Raw genomic sequence first — 20,531 nt, forward strand, 5'->3', positions numbered from 1 at the left:
CATTTTTCAAAAGTAAGTTAAACATAACTTCATATCTTTAAAGAGCATATTATTTTAGGAAATATTTAGTTTTTAGTACAAAACAATACAGGTTACTCATAGAAGCCTTAAACATACAAAATATTGCACTGAAGCAACAAATTCAACCTCTGAACGATCGCGTTCATAGGTAGGGAAGCGTCTGTATGACTGAAGGCATTTTGGGCACCACATATATGGGATCCAATTCATACAATAATGTGTATTTCAACGACACTAGCGTGGACTCCGCTGCCCCCCTAAAGCTCACAGTATGTGTCTGAGTCCCCACAGGGGGAGCAACCCCTCTCAGCAGGGAGATGTTAAACTTTAGCATCCATGTTGAAATTGATTCGCGCATGTGCAAAAAGTGCACCTGAATGCGCATGTGCGCGACACGCATAATTCAAACGCATCATCTTTAGTGAAGGGAATACCATCTCTTTTTCAAGAAGCAGCTCTTTCGGCTCAGTTAAAAGAGCGCGGCTCTTTCGGCTCTTCAGATTGTACATTTATTACCAATTATTATGTAGGATAATCCAAAAATTCAGATATAAGGGGGAAAAAAAATAATAAGAAAATAATAATAAGAAAAATAAAGAAAAACAATCTATCCGGTGCCCATTACCCGTGATAACCGAAGGACTATTGTCCTCAACTGAAACAGGGATGTCTGCGCATTAGTGTTAAATACAATCAGGGATGGAAGTGGAGATGGACTTACGGTGCTGGAAGATGGGCCCGTTGTCGTTGACATCGGCAAGGCTAACGCTAACGGTGACGGAAGCAGAGGAGGCGCCGCTCAGGCCCAGCATGTCCTGGACCTGCACAACCACCAGGTATTGCTCCTTAGCCTCGCGGTCCAAGTCGGGCCAGGCCGTCACAATGGTCCCTGCAATGGCCAGGGCACAATTTAGAAGTGCCTTCAGCTCAAACGCCTACGCAAAACACTCGTCTTCTAATTTTTATTCGTTAAGTTCCTCCGTTTTTGTATCATATCCATCTATATTCTTCTGTAAAAGGTTGGCTCGTTACTCCTCCCAGAACTTTGAGAGTAGCCCAAAAATTTAGATACAAATAAAATCTGGTCTGATTGGGAATCCTGTGCTATTTTCTGTGTTAGTAATAGCAGTTACCGGGGCAAAGCAGTTGTCCGGAAACGGAAAAAAAGCCCCATTGAATGGATTTCGAAATTTCCCATCCGGAATGCATTAGGCCTATTCATATCCAGTGGGTCAACATGGTAACCAGGGAAGTTTCCAGAGGTGACCTAGGTGGCTCACTATCCCACATCAAATGTAACCATGGGCAAATGGTGGATGGTAGCGAGTTGATGCTAACAAGGGGATGCTAACGAGTTGATGTTAACAAGTAGATGCTAACAGCTACATACACTGCTGGCAAAGTGTTGGGCTGGGGAAGCCAAACGAATCATTAGCTGGGGCTCGCTGTCAACACCGTCGGCGATGATAGTCAGCCCAAATATTTTTCGGGGCTGGTCGATGCCATGCTAATTTATTGCCAAGAGTGCTATAAGCACAGTGGCAAAGTGTTGAGCTGGCACAGCCAGATCAAATATTAACTGGGGCTAGTTGTAAACAATGTCAGCAATGAGTTGGGCTGGCTATTTTGAGACTGGTTGGTGCCATGCTAACTCGTTGCTACATGCTATCAATTTACGTTAATGGCTACATGCTGATGTGTAATGCTAACAGATACATGCTAATGAGTTATGCTAACGGCTACATGCTTACTAGTTATGCTAATGGGTACATGGTAACTAAATATGTTAACGGCTTCATGCTAACGAGTTATAATATATATATATATATATATATATATATATATATATATATATATATATATATATATATATATATATATATATAATCCCTTAGGGGATGAATAAAGTATCTATCTATCTATCTATCTATCTATCTAATAACATCTACATGCTAATGGATACATGCTATCAAGGTATGCGAAAAGCTATATGCTAACGAATGATGCTAATGGAAACAATTTAAAAAAAGCTTACGGCTCCATGCTAACGAGCTATGCTAACACTACATGCTAACGGCTTTATGCTAACGAATGATGCTTATGGCTACATATTAAATGAAAGGCCTACAGCTACATACTAACAGGTTATGCTAAATGCTACACGTAGCAAGTTATACTAATGGGTATATTATACCAAGTTATGCTAACGGGTTACATGCTAACGTCAATAGCAAACAATGCAAAAGGCTACATGCTAACAGCTTCATGCAAAAAAAATAACGACTACATGTTACAACCCAATAAAGCTGATAAGACGTTTTAGGAACTGGCATAAATGTGTCTAAAAGCGTAGATTTAGCATAGAGGAAGGTGGCAGTACCCCCAATATTGAGCACTCTTTGTTGTGTTCTCACCAATATCAGGTGATCAATAATCACATTTAAAAAAAGATTGATCTTGGGGGGACGCCAGAGGATTTCTTCTTCCGAGGGGTGGGCGTGAGAGAAAATAACTAAGAAGCACTGGAGTAAAGTCTGCAATTATGGCTTGCCTGCCAACCAATCATAAATTTTCCTCGTCCAGGGCGAAAGGGAAGTTTCAAGATTCCAGATTGAGCTTTAAACCCATTTCAATCTTCTGCGTTCACACACATCAGGGAACCTTGGAACAGAAATCGCCAGCAACGAGGCAAGCCGCAGAGTAAACTGTGCCGTACCTGTTTTGGGCTCCACAGAAAAGTAGGGCTCCCCCTGCAGGATGGAGTAGATGAGCTTGGCGTTGTTCCCGAAGTTGGGATCATCCGTATCGGTGGCCATCACCTGGACCACAGTAGTTCCTGTCGTGACCATAGAAAAACTTAAAGGTGTCGGAGGAAATTTGCTGCTACTTTCGGTTTTATGCCCACAAGTCCCCCAACACAAGCCCGGATATAAGCCACTAGTGGCGGGCACAATTCCCCAAACACCGGCCCGGTTTTATGCCCACAAGTCCCCCAACACAAGCCCGGATATAAGCCACTAGTGCCCATCAAGTCCAGGAGACTTATTTGTAGTCTAGTCTGATTTACTAATTCAGTGACATAACGTATACCATATTTTTATGAGCATAAGGCGCACAAAAAGTCTCCGATTTTTTTTCAAATAGTGAGGGCCGCTCTGTCATGAAATGCTCCCTCTGGGTCATTCAAAGCAGCGGACCAGTTCATGGCTTTAAGGTTGGGCGCCCGCTCTCGAGACTGGGAGGTCACTTGTTCAATCCCTGGCCGAGTCAACACTTAAAACATGTTTGGGTGAAATCTGATATTTTTGTGAGATCTAAATAAACTAAATAAAAACGGGTATAATTAATACTCTCCATAGGAAATCAGGATTGCACTCAGCATTGGTAGTATGTTTCAACGGGTAGCAAAGAATTTCAGAACACCGGTAAAATTGTTACTGCCAAACTGTTTTTAATAACGTTTTTTTTTTTTTTTTAACTTTTTATTTCTCACACCAATTTTGACAGAGGTTTGATTCCACCATCTTACATCAACACAAAATATATACACTTGACACACTCATAAATAACAGAAGGAACAATAAAGAAGAAAAAATACTATTAATAGAAAAGAAGAATAAATGTTCATACAATACATCCATACAAAAAGAAATATATAAAAAAATAATAAATAAAAATATACACCCAAAAAAAAAAAAAAAAAAAAAAAAAAAAAAAAACATAATAAATAGGGGGAGGTGTTTAGACATCAAGTAAAATTTGTGTGATAGGCTTCCATCTTTTCTCGAATTGGTCAAGTTTCAGTTGAAGTCTTGCAGTGATTTTTTCCATAATGTACATTTGCTTTAATTTGTCTCTCCATTGTTTTATATCAGGAGGTTGTGGTTTCAGCCAGGACACTGTGATCATTTTCTTTGCTACCAGAAGCATTACCCTTAGTATATATTTCTGTTGACCAGATAGTAATTCTTCTGGCAAAATTCCTATTATGTAAGCCTTTGGGTCCAACCGCAACTCCCAGCCAGTAATTAATTTTATTTCTCTCTGGATACTTCTCCAAAAATTTAATATTACAGGGCAATTCCAGAAAATATGCGTAAAGTCTCCGACCCCCCCACAGTTACGCCAACATAGATTTGAGGTATTTTTATATTTTGAAGTGATAGAGGGTGTATAGAAGAATCGCATTTTTACTTTCCATTCAAACTCCCTCCATGTCGGGCTGTTGGTTATTTTGTGTCCCTCTTTCAATGTTTTTTCCCATTCGTTGTCTTTTATCGCTACATTAGTTTCTTGTTCCCATTTTTCCTTAACTGCCATGTCCTCATTACTGAGATCCATTCTCAGGGCTTTATATAGTTTTGATATAAACCCCTTTATTGATTGTCCTTTTGTATATGATATTAATAATTCCTCTACCTTAGTTGGCTCCTTACATATTTTCCCCCATTCCTCGTGTTTCTGGAGGTAATGCCTTAGTTGCAAATATTTGTAAAAATCATTTCTGGGTAGGTCAAATTCTTGTTGGAGTTGTTCGAATGATTTCATTGCCTGTGCTTCCAATACTTGGGTAATCAACATCAGTCCTTTTTGGGCCCATTTTTTGAAACCCTACCTCCATAGCCCCAGGTTTAAAGTCTGGGTTTTTCGCTATTTTGGTAGCCCTATTCACAGATCTTGATATTTTTAATTTTTTTTGTATTGTTGACCAAGTTTTAATAGTTCCTTTAATCCATTCATTCTGGATTTTTAGTTTCTTCCACCTCGTGACTGATATGTATGGTAACGATTCCACAGGCATATTTGGACAAGATCGCTGCTCCATGTCCACCCATATCGTATCTTTGTCTGTAGTAATCCACAAGATGAGTGCTTTAATTTGAGCCGCCCAATAGTAATATTTAATATTGGGTAGGTCTAGGCCCCCTTTTTCTTTAGGAGCTAACAGGGTTTTGTATTTTATTCTAGGTTTCTTGTTTTGCCAAAGGAATTTTGTTATCAATTTATTTAACATTTTAAATGTGGATGCCGGAATCAGAATTGGAAGGGATTGAAACAGAAATAATAGTCTTGGTAATATGTTCATTCTAATTGTTTCTATCCTTCCGATAAGACTTAAGGGCAAAATTTCCCATTTTTCCAAATCTTTCCTTATTTCTTTTATCAACATTCCATAATTTGCATCAAACAGCTGCGTGGAATGTGGTGTAATGGTCACCCCCAAATATTTAAACCCTTTATTTGTCCATTTAAAATCAAATCTTTCAATCACCTCTGTTGGACATTTTCCTGATATCATCATTGCTATTGATTTGCTCTCATTATTTGAATACCCAGCTACTTCTCCATATATTTTAAGGCTCTCCAACAGTGGTGGTATTGATAACGAAGGTTCCTTCAGCATTACCAACAGGTCGTCTGCAAACAATGATATTTTATGTTCTGTTCCTCCTTCATCAAATATCCCCCTTATTTGCTCATTTTGTCTAATTGATTCTGCGAGTGGTTCTATGCTTATTGCAAACAAGAGTGGGCTTAAACAATCCCCTTGCCGGACTCCTCTTTTGATATCAAAGAAATCTGAACAGTGACCATTTACTCTAAGACGAGATTTAGGGTTTTTATAGATTATTTTCACCCATTCAACAAATATTTGAGGGAAGCCAAAAGCTATAAGTGATTGATGTAAGAAGCTCCATTTCACCCCATCGAAAGCTTTTTGTGCATCCAAGCTCAGTAACATCGAGGGTTGGGTCTTAGATTTTGTGCTCGTAATTATGTTTAGTATCCTCCTAATATTGTTTGCACCCTGCCTTCCCGGAATAAACCCTGTTTGATCATTACTAATTAATTTCGCTATAAATTTCTGCATTCTTTTTGCCAGTATGCTTGTAAGAATTTTTAGGTCATTACAAAGTAAACTAACTGGTCTATAGCTTTCACACAATATTGGGTCTTTTCCTTCTTTGTGCAAGACTGTTATGATGGCTTCCGACCATGATTTGGGGGGATCTCCTTTTGTTAGAGCATAGTTAAATACTTTATGCAGTACTGGTGTTAATTCTTCCTTAAAGCTTTTGTAGAACACCCCCGGGAATCCATCCGTTCCTGGTGATTTATTTATTTTTAAGTTATTTATTGTATCTTGTATTTCCTGTTTTGTAATGGGGCGAATAATTTCTAATGTATCCCCCCCTGTTAGTGTTGGTAAATGTAGTTTTCCTAAAAAGTTTTGTGCAGTGTAGTTATCTAAGTCATTTTCTGAGTCCTTGTATAATTCTTTATAATAATCTGCAAATGCTTCTGCTATACCTTTGGGTTTTACTAAACATTGTTTAGAGATAGGATGTTTTATTTGTGATATAATTCTATCTGTTTGGGCCTTTTTAAGTTGGAAGGCTAGCAGTCGACTGGCTCTATTGCCCATTTCATAGTATCTCTGGTTCACAAAGCGCAGAGCCCCTTCTGCTTTATTTGTCAAAAGTTCATCTAATTTGCTTCTGGTTGTTTTTAATACCTGTAATCTGGATTCATTTGGTGTTTTTTTATGTTCTTTTTCTAGTTCCTTAATCTTATCCTCCAATTCCTTCTGATTCTTTAAGCGTATTCGTTTCAGTCGGGACGATATTTCAATTAATTTCCCCCTTATTACAGCTTTCCCTCCTTCCCATAGTATTGATGGAGAAACCTCATTGTTGTCATTGATTTGGAAATATTCTTTTATACACCGTTTTATTTCCTGTACTACGTTTTTATCTGAGAGGAGAGATACATTCATCCTCCAATACCTAAAATGGGGTTCATTGTCTAAATTTAGTTTCAAAGTAATTGGAGAATGGTCACTTATAGTAATATTCTCTATACCACACTCTACTACTGTATGCATATGTTGTCTTGAAATGTAAAAGTAATCAATTCTCGAATAGCTGCCATGCGGGTTTGAATAGAAAGTATAATCTTTAGTTTGGGGATTCTTCTCTCTCCATGGATCTATCAATCCCAATTCTTTAGTTATGTTATTCAACATCCTCGACCTGTTTGTATTTGTTCCATGTACTGAAGGATACTTGTCCACTTTGCAATTCTGTACAGTGTTAAAGTCACCTCCTATAAGTAACATTCCCTTCGCACAGTTGGTTATTACTTTAGCTAATACTTGAAAAAATGTCCCCTTTTCCTCAATTGGTGCATAAACATTCATTATTGATATTTCCCAACCGGCCATTGACCCTATAATCATTATATATCGCCCCAGATTGTCCTTCACTTCTTTTTCGACTTTAAACGCCACCCCTTTTCCAAGTAAAATTGCTACTCCCCTCCTTTTACCATAGGATGCGTAGAACACCTGGTTCACCCATTCTCTTTTTAGCTTCTTATGTTCAATCTCTGTCAAATGTGTCTCTTGTAATAAGGCTATTGAGCTCTGCAATGTCTTGAGTTGATTCAATATCTTCTTTCTCTTGATGGGGTGGTTTAGCCCATGTACATTATATGAAACAATATTTAGATTGCTCATGATTTGTATTGAGTCTCACTGATTTTTGAAGCATACAAAAACACTACATTAATTACTAACACCTCCATTGAAAAAACAAACCAAATTACTAACAAACATATTGACAAGCACACATAATTCCCCACCAAAAAGAAAAAAAACACACCCAAAAAACACAAACCCATGTCTTCCAAGAGTCCAATCGGAGAGTTGTGGCTACCCTCCTGGAAATATGCACTCAGTGCGTGAACAACTTTTGTACCGTCGTCCATAGTTATAACTAACTAAATATTTTAGCGTAGCTCTATGCCAATATATATATATATATATATACACATATATTGTTTTAATTTAAAGATAACAATTTTACTTGGTATTTTACTTACTTCTAACTTGTTGAATTTATAATAGAAAGGGCAGATATGGTCCTTACTCTTTCACCCCAAATCCGAATTTGGCTTCGTTTTGCTCCATGAGAGCTTGTAAGTCACCTTCTATGATGGGGGTGTTCTTTTGTCTTCCTCTCAATTCCGGTCACTGTGGTCCAAATGTTCTTTGACAACATCTTTTGCAGTGTTTCCGTGTTGTCCTCTTCCACTTCGATCCCCATTTCTTTTAGCAATGTTGCTGCCTCCATCAGTGTAGAGAATGTTCTTATTCCTGAGTCCAAAAACATCTTCAGCTGGGCGGGATATGGGGATTGTGCCTTTACGTTCTTTTCCTTTAACTTTTTGATAACGTCCCTTACTTGTTTCCTCTTTTTTTGGATTTCTGTGGTGTAATCTTGGTTGAAGTAAATGGTCTTGCCTTCGTACGTTGTCTTCCGCTTCCATGCTTCTTTCATTACGGATTCTTTCACTATGTAGTCGGTGAAACGTACGATAATTGCCCGTGGCAGTGCTTTACCTTGAGACTTGTTCACCAGTGAGCGGTGTGCCCTCTCAATGCGCAAATCCATATTTCCTGTTGTCGGAATGTTCGATTTAATAAAGTTTGTTATGAAGCCGATTGTGTCGTTCCTCTCGGCACCCTCCGGAATGCCATGTATTCTAATGTTGTTCCGTCGTGATCTCGACTCCAAGTCCTCACACTTTGATGCTAGTTTGGCGGTTTGTTGGAGCAAGGAGACTGTTAATTGTTCTAGTCTTGACGTTCGCTCTTCCGTGTTAGCATGTAGCTCCTCCATGCTTTCCACCCTCCGCTCCAGCAACACAGTGCGCTCCAGAAGCTCTTCGATGCTTTTTTCCAGTCTTGCCATAGAAATCTTGTTCTCACCGGCTGCTTCAGTGTGTTCTTGCCGTAATTTACGGATTTCATGGAGGATGGCCGAGTCACGTCCCTCGTCGACCGATGACATTCCTTCTGCTCCCTCGATCTTTTTCTCCTTAGCGCCCTTTTCCTCAACAAGTTTCCCCTTCTTGACCATGTTTTGTTGAAGAATTTCTCTTTAATATCAGTCACAATTTGTACCCTTTCTGTCTTTCTCCAAGTAAGTATTACATTACTCTTTAGTGATTTTTGTCAGAGCTACTTTCCTTGCTGCCGTCTACCTCATTGCGCCACCGGAAGCTTAATAACGTTTTTAACTGTGTTTTACTTTTAATAAATCCTTAAATAAACCACAACAAAACTGTTTTGCTTCCGTTGTATTTTGATACGCACACTTCTATGCTTGCCTGTGTAACGCAGCCGCAGGCAAAAAACTTCCGCACCCTATCTTAGGAGACTGCGCCCTTTTACACATCGGGCCCCGTGCTTGTGAAAATACTGTAAATACGTTTTCAGGAGCATTGTCCCCAAGTGTCAATATGTAAAAATGTGTTTTTATTTTTATTTTTACTTTTAAAAACTATTATAAGGGCTTTGGTAGAGCATATCAGAAAGTATGATCCAGGGAATGATCTCAGTATAAAAATATCACCATTAGATAGCACGAGTGGCTTAATTCAATATTTGACCACACTTTGAGGCAGCCCCCACTTCCTAGTTTTCTTCTCGTATCCAGCAATTGAGAGGGTGTAGGCGGCCCATGCAACGAGTAGGCGCAGTGAAGCAGTGAAGTGAGAAAGGCAAAGATATAAGTACACACTGTTGGAGTTAATAAAGATATTAATCCACTGCTGACCAAAGAAATCAGGCAAAGGCAAATCTGGAGTTTTTAAAAGACCGTTGTACAGCGGGGAAAAAAATGGTACGTCCCAGGTAGGCCGAACCTTTTTCTCACCCACTTCCGGGTTGGCGGTCTCATTTATTCGGGAAGTCACGCATGCGCCATGGCAGCGCATACGTATTAACATACAATGGAGTTACACACGAGCTTTTCGTTACATACAAAGAAAAAACCCGAAATGTTGTGTATTTTAGTTATACTATGTGTGTGTATTTTAATGATTACTCGAATATTCAAAATAGAAAGATAGAAAACAGAAGTAGAAAAACCAGGTTAAAACAGTTTCATTTTCATCAGGATTATTTGTAACAGGTGACTGAGAAATACACAAATAACTAAATCAAATTTACCTTACATTTCCCCCCTGTTGTGAATTTCGAAGAACATCAGTGAAAACAATACAAGAGGTTTCAAGTTAACACATCCTTAAGAAATACAACAGGTTGGCAATGTCATGATAAGGTGAAAACCCTTTTTTTCTTTTCCTTTTTCTTTTTTGAATAAAGATAAGGAAAAAAAATATTTTCTTCTTTTTTCTTAATAAACCAGGGAATAAAATAAAAACATCATACAAAGTAGTAAGCAATGGTTAACTATACGGGTCATTGATAGAGACCGAGAGAATTAAAAATAAAACAAACAACAACAAAAAACAAAACTAAAAAAACTCTGCCTGCACGGTGGTATCAACAGGGCCTGGGTGACTTCGTTGGCCGTCTGCCGGCAGCGTTGTAAGCAGGGGCCCGACTGGCCTTACCCGCTCGGATCTTCGTGTGTCAGTGGTGTGTGCAGTGAGGGGGTTTCCCTTTAGCTTGTAGGGATAAGTCCATTAGACAATGCTGTCTGGGTCAGTATTGTCATCAGAGTCTTGTGGGTCGGGAATCGATTTGTAATGGTACATATGAGCAATAAACATTCTTGACACCATCCTTTTAGTTGCGGGCACGACGCAGCAGGAACATACGCCACACAGGAGAAGCAAGATTACCAAAACTCCGGCAAATGGCGACAGGATCTTCATCAGCACCTGAGACCAGTTGCCAGAGTAGAGCCAATCGAGCCATCCCTGTTGAACGTCTTTTTCTTGGGCCGTTGTGTTCCTGAGGTTCTTCATCGTGGCTAGGGCATCGATGATTGTCTCATTTTCATCTGCGATGTAGGTGCAGCAATGTTCCACTATCAGAGCACACACGCCACCTTAGTGGGCCAGGGCGAGGTCGAGCGCCATCCTGGTCTGGAGGGCCATGATCCTAAGGGCACTAATCTCTCTTTATCTATTGTGGCATTAATGAAGGAGTTCAATCTGTAGTCAATAGTTTCTACGCGCAGGGCAACTATGGCGACTCCTATGTTAGGGAACAGGGCATGAGTCAGTCTGTCCCTTGTAGTCCAGTATTTCTGGTCCCAAGGGACGTTTGATCCTGAAATTGGATCATGTGGTTGAAACTCAACAAATCGTTTTCTACGAGTAGGGGGCATTACTGGGTGACACAATCTGAAAAACACAAAGTGTTGTTATCTGTTTTGTCGCAATTTTTGGTGTGAACTTTCAGATGAAGACTGGTTGGCAGACCTCGGATTCACTGTGGATGTGACTGCACTAATGAACGAACTTAATGTCAAACTGCAGAGCAAGGGCCTTTTAGTGCATGAGATGTACAGTGCAGTGAAGGCTTTTATGAGAAAACTGCAGCTTCTCTCAAGCCAAGTGAAGGACAACATTCTGACCCACTTGCCAACACTTAAGGAAGCCAAAACATCAGGCGATCACCTCCAAAAGTACTCAACCATGTTAGAAACATTGCATGCAGAGTTTTCAAGGCGATTTCAAGATTTCAAAACTCTTGAGAGTGAAATGCACATGGTCTCTTCTCCCTTCAACTGCAGTGTGGATGATGCGCCAAGTGAAGTTCAGATGGAACTCATAGATCTGCAGTCTGACACACTTCTGGCAGATCACTTGAAGTCAGTCTCACTGCTGGATTTTTACTCCTCCCTCAAAGAGGAGAACTTTCCACACCTGAGGAAGCATGCTCAGAGGATCCTAGTCCTCTTTGGATCTACCTATCATTGTGAACAGACATTCTCAGTTATGAAGTTTAATAAATCTAAACATAGATCCTCTATGACTGATGACCACCTCTCAGCTGTCCTTCGCATAGCCACTTCAGACATTCCGCCAGATTTCAATGCCCTTGTTCAAGCCCAGAACAGACTGGATTATTCTCACTGAAGAGGTAACATGAGGTGGAGAACATTACAAGTTATTGTTTGTGGAAATTAACAAGTTAAAAATAAATTGCACTGGTTCAATGATTGTTTTTCTTATTTAACCAATACACCAGAATTTCACATAGCCTAATATAAATATTTACAGAGTGCTATATTCTTCTGATTATCAGCATCAGCTATTCAAAATATTTAATTTGAGCATTTTACAATGAAAGAAAGTTGGTGGCCCTCTGACACAATTCAGGTTTCTCATGCGGCCCCTGATAAAAATTAATTGCCCACCCCTGGTGTAGAGTCACTATAAGTCCAGTAGGGCTGGTATGGTCAAGTGCCGAAAGTTTGTCATGGTGTGCCTCTGTCGTGGGTTTATTTTGAGTCTCATTGATTGCTCCTAAAGCTTGGTTATGTTTCCGTGGGGTGGCATACAAGTAAGCTTGTCCTGCATTGTGAGGCATTATGGAACATACATAACATCTTGATACATTATAATGTGAGGCAGTCACATTAGCATAACGCCACCATAAGTTGGCGGCTTGTGGATGTGTATGGTCATCACCATGGTTATGGCCAGTCCAAAAATTACCAAAAGTCGCGACATTATTTTCGTCATCATGATACTCTGCTACGCGGATAATATGGCGTTCCTTTACTGGTAAATCGATATTACCTCCAGCGACCTGAAATTTGGCTTTTGGTGTTAGGACACAAACTTGAAAACTAAAATTTGTGTCTGCTCCCGATATGTCTGGACAGAGCTCAATAGTTAAACAACCTTGTTGTGTTGGTATAACTATCAGGTTGAGGTGTGTTTGGGTCTTTGTCATGTTTGGGAAAACTTTCCTATATTCTTGGGCTGTTTCAGTCAATTGCCAGTCATAATGTGCATTTTTGTGAGTGAGCCAATATGTATAAAGAAAAACCATATCCCATGGTTCACTATATGCTTTAGTCTTGTCTCGTAATGAGGTTTCAGTCTGCACACCTGCATACCATTCATAGTTTTTGTAGTCGCTACCTTTGCGTATGTGGTCATATTGTGAAAAGTCAGTGCCTACACCTGCCAGGTAAGCTTCGCACATAGGGCAATGAGTTTAATCCTGACAGGGTTATTGTTAACTTAACTTGGTCACGTGACTGTGGAACACAGTAAGTATAGGGATATGCTGGACCTCCAGACCAGGTGTATGTCCCTTCTATTGATGAGACACGTCTTTCGTTGGCTTTCTGGACCCCAGATTTTGGCGTGGATGTTGCTTGGCATCGATTGGACTGGCACGAGGAGCAGGGCGAGGATAAGGCCCCACTCCAGGATGTCGAAAAGCATGGTTATTGGAGTTCAGTGACCTTTTGCAGTGACTTTGGTGAATCCAGGTGTCTCTTTCAGCGATTTTTACGGCTGTTGGGGTGGTGAGCAGGTCTGTATATGGCCTGTCCCAGCGTGGACTGGACCAGCTCTTTCTTTTCACCACCTTTATGAGCACCAGGTCACCAGGGGTCACTGTCTACTGAAACAAAGGAATAGAACCAGAAGGCAGATCATTTGCAGACACAACTTGTTTCTCTCTAAATAGTTTGCATAGCCAATCCGTCATTGGATCTTCCTGTTTTTCTTCCTCTGTGACTGACTGGCCTTCCCACATTGGAAGGTGGAAAGGTCTGCCATGCACTGCCTTAAATGGTGAGATGCCTGTGTTTGTTGGTGTAATTCTCATGTATGTTTTAACTAGGCTCAGATATTCTGGCCATGGCTTGCCTGTTTCTTCCATTGTCTTTTGGAGCCTTAGTTTAACTGTACCATTTGTTCTCTCAACTAGTCCTGCACTTTGTGGATTATAGGAACAGTGGTGTCTGAGTGTTATGCCCAAATGGGCGGCCGTTTTGTCAATCATATCACTGACAACATGGCTGCCATTGTCACTCCAGAGCACTCTTGGAATGCCGTGCTCTGGAATTATGTGTTTACAAATGGCTTTAGCAACTGAGAGTGCATTGTTATGTTTTGATAGAACAATTTCTACCCACTTTGATAATGAATCTACAAGCACGAGGCAGTATTTATATGGACCACTTTTAGACTGTTCAATGTAGTTCATGTGCACAACCTCAAAAGGGTAAGTCCCAGCTGGGGTCTTCCCTCGTTTTGGCCTAATATTTCCTTGAACGTTATGTTGGCAACAAACCAAACAAGATCTACAAACATTTTTAAATAGGTTTGTAATCCTAATGGTATTGTAAATGCTTGTTGTATCAAGGATATTATCCCTCCTGTTGAGACATGGGCTTTCCCATGACTCAATATTGCCACAGCTTGGTACAGACTGCGGGGAATGACAGGTATGTTGTCTTTTTGAAAAAATCCTCCAGGAGTACTTGTGACTCCCATGTCTGTCCATTGTTGTTTTTCTCTGTCAGGTGCATTGTCTTGCATGTCCGTTAGAATTTGTGTCGGAATATGAGACGAATTTTCTTGATTTATTTGGGTGAAGGTGTCTGATTGTCGAAATGCAGCTTTCTTTGCAGCTGCATCAGATTTTGCATTTCCAAGTGAAACAGGGTCTTTGTTTGGTGTATGAGCTTTGCATTTGCACACTGCTAATTTTGAGGGCAGTAGTACAGCTTTCAGCAGTTCTATTAGTAGTTTTGCATGCTGGACTGGTTTGCCGGACGAGGTCTTCATTCTTCGTCATGCCCACATAGCAGCAAAGGTGTGGATGGTTAAAAAGGCATACCGACTATCTGTATAGATCGTGACAGGTTTACCTTTGAACAGTTTACAGGCTTCTGTTAGGGCTATTATCTCTGCAGCTTGAGTTGAGTAGTTGCTGGGCAGTGGTTCAGACTTTAAGGTAGTTGTTTGGCTGACCACTGCATAACCTGGGTTGTTCTGTCCAAATTGGTCTTTGCCTGATGATTCATCCACGAAAATGGTGTCTCCTTCGTTGAGTGGTGAGTCTTTGAGGTCTGGGCGAGGTTTGCAAATTTCCTCTGTCTTTTCTGTACAGTTATGTGGTTGTCCATCTTCTTCTGTTGGGAAGAGGGTTGCTGGGTTGAGGGTGTTACATCTTTTGATGGTGAGGTGTGGTTGGGATAATAAAACAGCCGTCATTGCTATGTGTCTTGCTGGGGACAAGAATGACATCTTTGTTTGTGTGAGTAGTATGTCCACTGAATAGCTGACTAGCAGGGCCAGTGGGTGGAACAATACTACTTCTGCTGAGGCCCGTATAGCAATTGCTGCTGCACAAACTGATTGGACACAGTGTGGCAAGGCTTGAGCCACTGTGTCCAACCTCTTGGAGTAGTATGCTACTGGGCAGAGCTGTCCGCCATATTGTTGCATCTACACAGATGTCATGAATCCATTTTTGCAGTCCACTGTTTAAGTAAAGGGTTTCTCATAATTTGGGAAACCGATGGCTGCTGATGAAGTTATTTTCTGTTTTGTTTGAACGAAGGCTTCTTCGGCTTTCTCTGTCCATATTAGAGAGGCATTCGGTGGTAGGTCTTCTGTGTGGATTAGATCCAGAAGTGGTTGGGTTGTTTCTGCATAATCTATGATCCATTGTCTGCAGAAGTTCACCGGGCCCAAATATGCCATCATTTGTCTTTTGGTGTGTGGTTTTGGGGCTTGGAAGACAGCCATTTTTCTGTCAGCTGTAAGTTTTCTCCCTTCAGCTGAAACCAGATGTCCCAAGAAAACTTCTTATTTTTGAACCCACTAAATATTCTTCAGTGAAGCTTTGTTTCCAGTTCTTGCTAGGTTTTTGCATAGTTCAGTTGATTCCGAAGCATTTTCTTCTTTTGTGGGACAGGCTATCAAGATGTCATCAACAAAGATTAGAATTTGAGTGGACTCTTTATGTTGGTGTTGACTAATGCAATTATTAATCTCTTGTGAGAAAATGGTTGGACTTTCTGCATACCCTTGAGGTAGTCTCGTGTAGGTGTACTTTTTGTTGTTAAATGTGAAACCAAACCTATGTCTGGTTGAGGGATGCAGTGGTATTGAGAAAAATGCATTGCTGAGATCAATCACTATGAAGAATCTGTGTGTGATTTTTAATTCATTCATGAGTGTGTGTGGGTCTGAAACACATGGAGCTCTTTGTTTTACTGCTGAATTAACTGCTCTGAGATCGTGAACCATTCTCCATGATTCTGAGTCTGCTTTTCTTACTGGAAAAATTGGTGTGTTGCAAATGGAAGTTGGTGCTTCGATTAGAATGCCTGCCGTTATCATGTTTTGAATGACTGGTGTAGCAACCCTCTTTCATGCACGACACAAGGTTTCACAATCTCTGGGTTTATTGCCTGCATTCAATAAACAAAACAATACAAAAGTCAGGGGCCTCTGTTCACGACTGCAATTATCTTCAACGCTTACAAACTCACTTAAGCTACGGCAAGCGCTGAAGCCCATAAAGTGCCAAACGAAAAAAACAGTCGCAGACGCCCATGACTTAACAACTGAATGAGGTACCGGAATATTAACAGTAATACAACAAAAACACAGATTTTGTGAGAATTCAAAAAAACATTCAAAACAATCATATTTCAACTCTGTTACACCCACCCCCACCGAATTCTGGACAAAATCTGACACTTGGTTATAAAATCAAAATCAATATCTAACAGTAGTCATTAGGTCACACATATTAGGACCGACTTGAGAAGTATCCTTTAAGGATGCAGTGGACAGAGAAAATTATCTGAACCAGCCACCGGCTATAGAACGCCTTACACATTCCACATTCACCCAAGACATATATAAGACATAAATGAGCACAAAACATTCTCTCCAAAACCAAGTTATTTCAGAAGAATTTTAAAGGGAAAAAATGTCATGCCCCAAGAGCTCGAACTACTGTGTTACGCATAGTCTAAACATTACACTGTAGGTGTCTGGTGACATCTTGTCTAGCCATAGTGTGAAGAAGCCTGTTGACTGGTCGTATAACACGACCCAGGCGTGTAGTGCGGTGCGGTGCAGACTCTGGTTGATCAGTGTGGCCAACGTTACCTCCAGAGACAGCAGCCACTACAGATTGAACATGATCATGCTCACTAAGAGTCGAAATGTCATCCCTAACAGCAGTGTCGTGAGTATGAGTGGTCAAGGAATGACCAGAGTGATCAGAACTTTCAGAGTTCAGCCCATGCACCCACTCTCTGGTTCTCTCCCCAGACGCAGGCGTGAGATCTGTGTAGTTGTCAGGGCCTGAGATGCTTACAAGACTCTGCGCATCATCTGCCGCACATCCAGACCGGTTTAGCTGAGCAGGCACTCGAGCATGAGATTCTTCGGAGACAGTGGGACTGGTCATTGAAGAACAAACAGAGGCAGATGATTGTGCAGAGGACAAAGACAAATCAGACTGGATAGAGGGCTGGTCTTGAACTGGGAGAAAGTTAACCAACATCAGCAGGTTACGGTGAACAACCTTCTCATTCCCTGTGATGGTGTCTTGAATTTTGAATGTGTGTGTTTGAGGGTTCATCTCAATAACAGTGTAGATGGTAGACTCCCACCTATCAGCCAATTTTCTCTTGCCCCTCTCATTTTTGTTCGCCACAAGGACTCTATCTCCAACTCCAATTGACGGCCCTTTTGCTGCCCTGTTATAGAGTCGAGTCTGTCTGCCCTGTTCCTTTTTTGCATGTTCCTGAGCAATTGACATAGCCTCCCTCAGGTCTTCAGACAGTTTTGCAACATATCTGCCGTAGGTGGTAATGTCAGGGTCAGACAAAATGTTCCCAAACAGAGTGTCGACTGGGAGGCGAGGAACTCTCCCAAACATCAAGTAAAATGGTGCATATCCAGTAGTTTCATGAGCAGTGCAATTGTACATGAATGTGAGTGTTTGTAAACGTCTTGGCCAGTCCTGCTTTGATTCAGGGGGCAGAGCTCTGATCATATTGCCCAAAGTACGATTAAAACGCTCAACACTTCCATTTCCCATCGGATGGTACGGGGTAGTATGTGACTTACGCACCCCAGACAATTGTAAAAGTTCTGCGACCAAATTGCTCTCAAAGCTTGGGCCTTGATCACTGTGGATCCTCTCCGGAAAGCCATAAACACAAAAATACTTTTCCCATAGAACTTTAGCTACTTGCCTGGCTGACTGGTCTCTACATGGAAAAGCTTGTGCCAATCTGGTGAAATGGTCTGTTATCACTAATACGTCAACAGATTTGTTGTGTGAATCTTCAGCGGACCAGAAATCAATACAAACAAGTTGCAATGGGCGGGAAGTGGCAATGCTTTCCAGAGGGGCCCTCCCTGCAGGCTCAGTGACTTTGCTGACTATGCAACGCTGACATTGACGAACATGCATCCTCACATCTCTGTCCATATGCAACCAAAAGAATCTCTGTCTGGCGATGCTCAGGGTTCTTGACTGGCCTTGATGGCCCGCACTGTCATGCACCCCTTTTAAAACTTCGGCCTTCAGGCAATCAGGGACCACTAACTGATGGCGTTTTGCATTTGAAATCTGATTACGGGATACTCTGTACAAAACATCATCACTCAGAACAAACTTCTCCCAGTGCTTCAGGAGGCCCAGAACTTGACTTGTCTCGTGTGCCCTTTCACGTCTAGACGGTCTTCGAGACCGTTCCACATAAAACCGAAGACGAGACAAAACTCTGTCCCTGGACTGAGCCTCTCGCAGGTCATCCATAGAGAAGGCAGGCAGACTGGGTAGTGTATCTGGAATAAGGTGGGGCATGTGGCTTATCAGTTGAGCTGCACGAGTTCTCGCACCGGAGGCCCATTCAGTGTGTGACTGGACAACAGCAGCAACTTCTTGATTGGATACAGTCTTGGCCGACACGAGTAATGACTGGACATTTGTAGCTATAGAATGGGACAGCTTCTCTGCCATGACAAGCTGATCTGTAGAGTCTCTGAGAGTCTGTTGGACGGCTGTATCAGACAAAACCGCAGCTTCCGCAGTGAGATCATGAAGAGGTTCACAGACTAGTCTGTGGCCAACATTCTGACAAAAAGGGACACGGCTGAGAGCGTCAGCAACCGTGTTTTTGGGACCAGGCACATATTTGATTTCAAAATTGTAACTGGCCAGCTTTGACACCCATCTTTGCTCACAACAGTCCAATTTGGGTTTAGTCATAATGTGTGTAAGGGGATTATTGTCAGTCCAGACGGTAAACTCATGGCCTTTCAACCAATGGCTAAACTTCTCACACACAGCCCACTTCAGTGCAAGAAATTCCAAACGGTGAGCTGGGTAGTTCTTCTGTGACCGGGTCAAAGACTTGCTAGCGAACGCAATTGGCCTAGCCACTGTGTCACCTTCACGTACCTGGGACAAAACGGCTCCAAGGCCATCCAGTGAGGCGTCAGTCGACAGCGAAAATGGACGACTAAAGTCTGGATGAGCCAAAACCACAGAATGGATAAGGGCCTTTTTGAGGTCTGTAAATGCCTGGTCGTGGTCAGCAGTCCAGTCACCTGATTTCAGTTTGCGGCCCACTACAGTGCATTTGGGCTTTCTGCCTTTCTTCTGTTTCTGGCCAGCCAGCAGATAAAACAAGGGCTTTGCGAGTGTTGAATACCCCAGAATGAAGTGTTGATAAAAATTTAACATGCCCAAGAAAGACCGTACACGTTTCTCAGAAGGAGTCGCTCCATCCGACTCCATCAAGTCCGCCACAGTCATTTTGCTTATACTTTCAACTTTTTCTGGATCGGTAGACACTCCAAGTTCATCAATAATGTGGCCCAAGAATTTTACAGATTTCCTTAAAAAGTGACATTTCCTGGGGGCCAGTTTCAGATTGTGGGCACGGAGTCTGCTGAACACCATTTCAAGACGTCTGAGTGCAGAACTTTCATCAGGGGCAAAAACTAAAATGTCGTCCAAGTAGCATAGCAGACTTAAATAGTTTTGGTCCCCGAAAATGGAAGTCATCATCCTCATGAAACTCCCTGGGCTATTACAGAGCCCCTGTGGCAACCTGTTGTACTCATAAAGCCCCATAGGCGTAGTGAACGCTGAGTACTTCCTATCATCTTCGTGTAAAGGCATGTTGTAAAACCCAGACGTCAAGTCCATTGTACTGAAGAAGGAGTTGCCACCAAGTGCTGCTAAGCAATCAGCCTGATGTGGCAGAGGATGAGCGTCTTTCAGAGTCCTCTTGTTCAACCACCTAAAGTTAGTGCACACACGCATATCACCATTCTTCTTCCAGATGAGAACTAAAGGTGAAGCATATTCACTTGTCGACTTTCGAATGATCTCTTTCTCTTCCATTTCATTCAAGACTTGGCGTAATTTTTGATACTGACTCGGTGGCACACGTCTGAAAGGGAGTCTGAACGGCTTTTGGTCAACCAGATGGATTCTGTGAACAAAGTCCTTCGCCTTTCCGCAGTCAAGGTGATTACGCGAGAAGATGTCTTGGTAGTGAATGATCAGCTCTGACAACTTGTCTTTACACTCAGACGATGCATCACAACAGCCAACATCTAGTTCACCCAGGCCAATAGACTGTAGCTTCTCCTCAGCATTACTTACATCAGAGCAGACAGGAGGCAATTGCACAACGGAAGTACTCTGATGGCCACTGACCAGGTCTAGA

General features: G+C 41.6%; 1 protein-coding gene across 5 annotated transcripts in view; it reads right to left on the bottom strand.

Moving 5' to 3' along the window:
• The window catches only part of LOC148347979 (cadherin-7-like), a 69,861-nt gene that overhangs the window by 28,682 nt on the left and 20,648 nt on the right, over window positions 1–20,531 (bottom strand). For all 5 annotated transcript variants that reach the window (XM_088322757.1, XM_088322755.1, XM_088322756.1 and 2 more), the window contains 2 exons: window positions 2,738–2,857; window positions 743–910 (listed from right to left, as the gene is read on the bottom strand). In XM_088322757.1, the coding sequence (XP_088178883.1) occupies window positions 743–910; window positions 2,738–2,857 (288 nt within the window). The remainder of the gene's footprint in view (window positions 1–742; window positions 911–2,737; window positions 2,858–20,531) is intronic.

Source organism: Urocampus carinirostris, chromosome 18 (genome assembly GCF_059441175.1).
Source record: "Urocampus carinirostris isolate Australia breed hairy pipefish chromosome 18, RoL_Ucar_1.0, whole genome shotgun sequence".
NCBI classification, from domain to species: Eukaryota; Metazoa; Chordata; class Actinopteri; order Syngnathiformes; family Syngnathidae; genus Urocampus; species Urocampus carinirostris.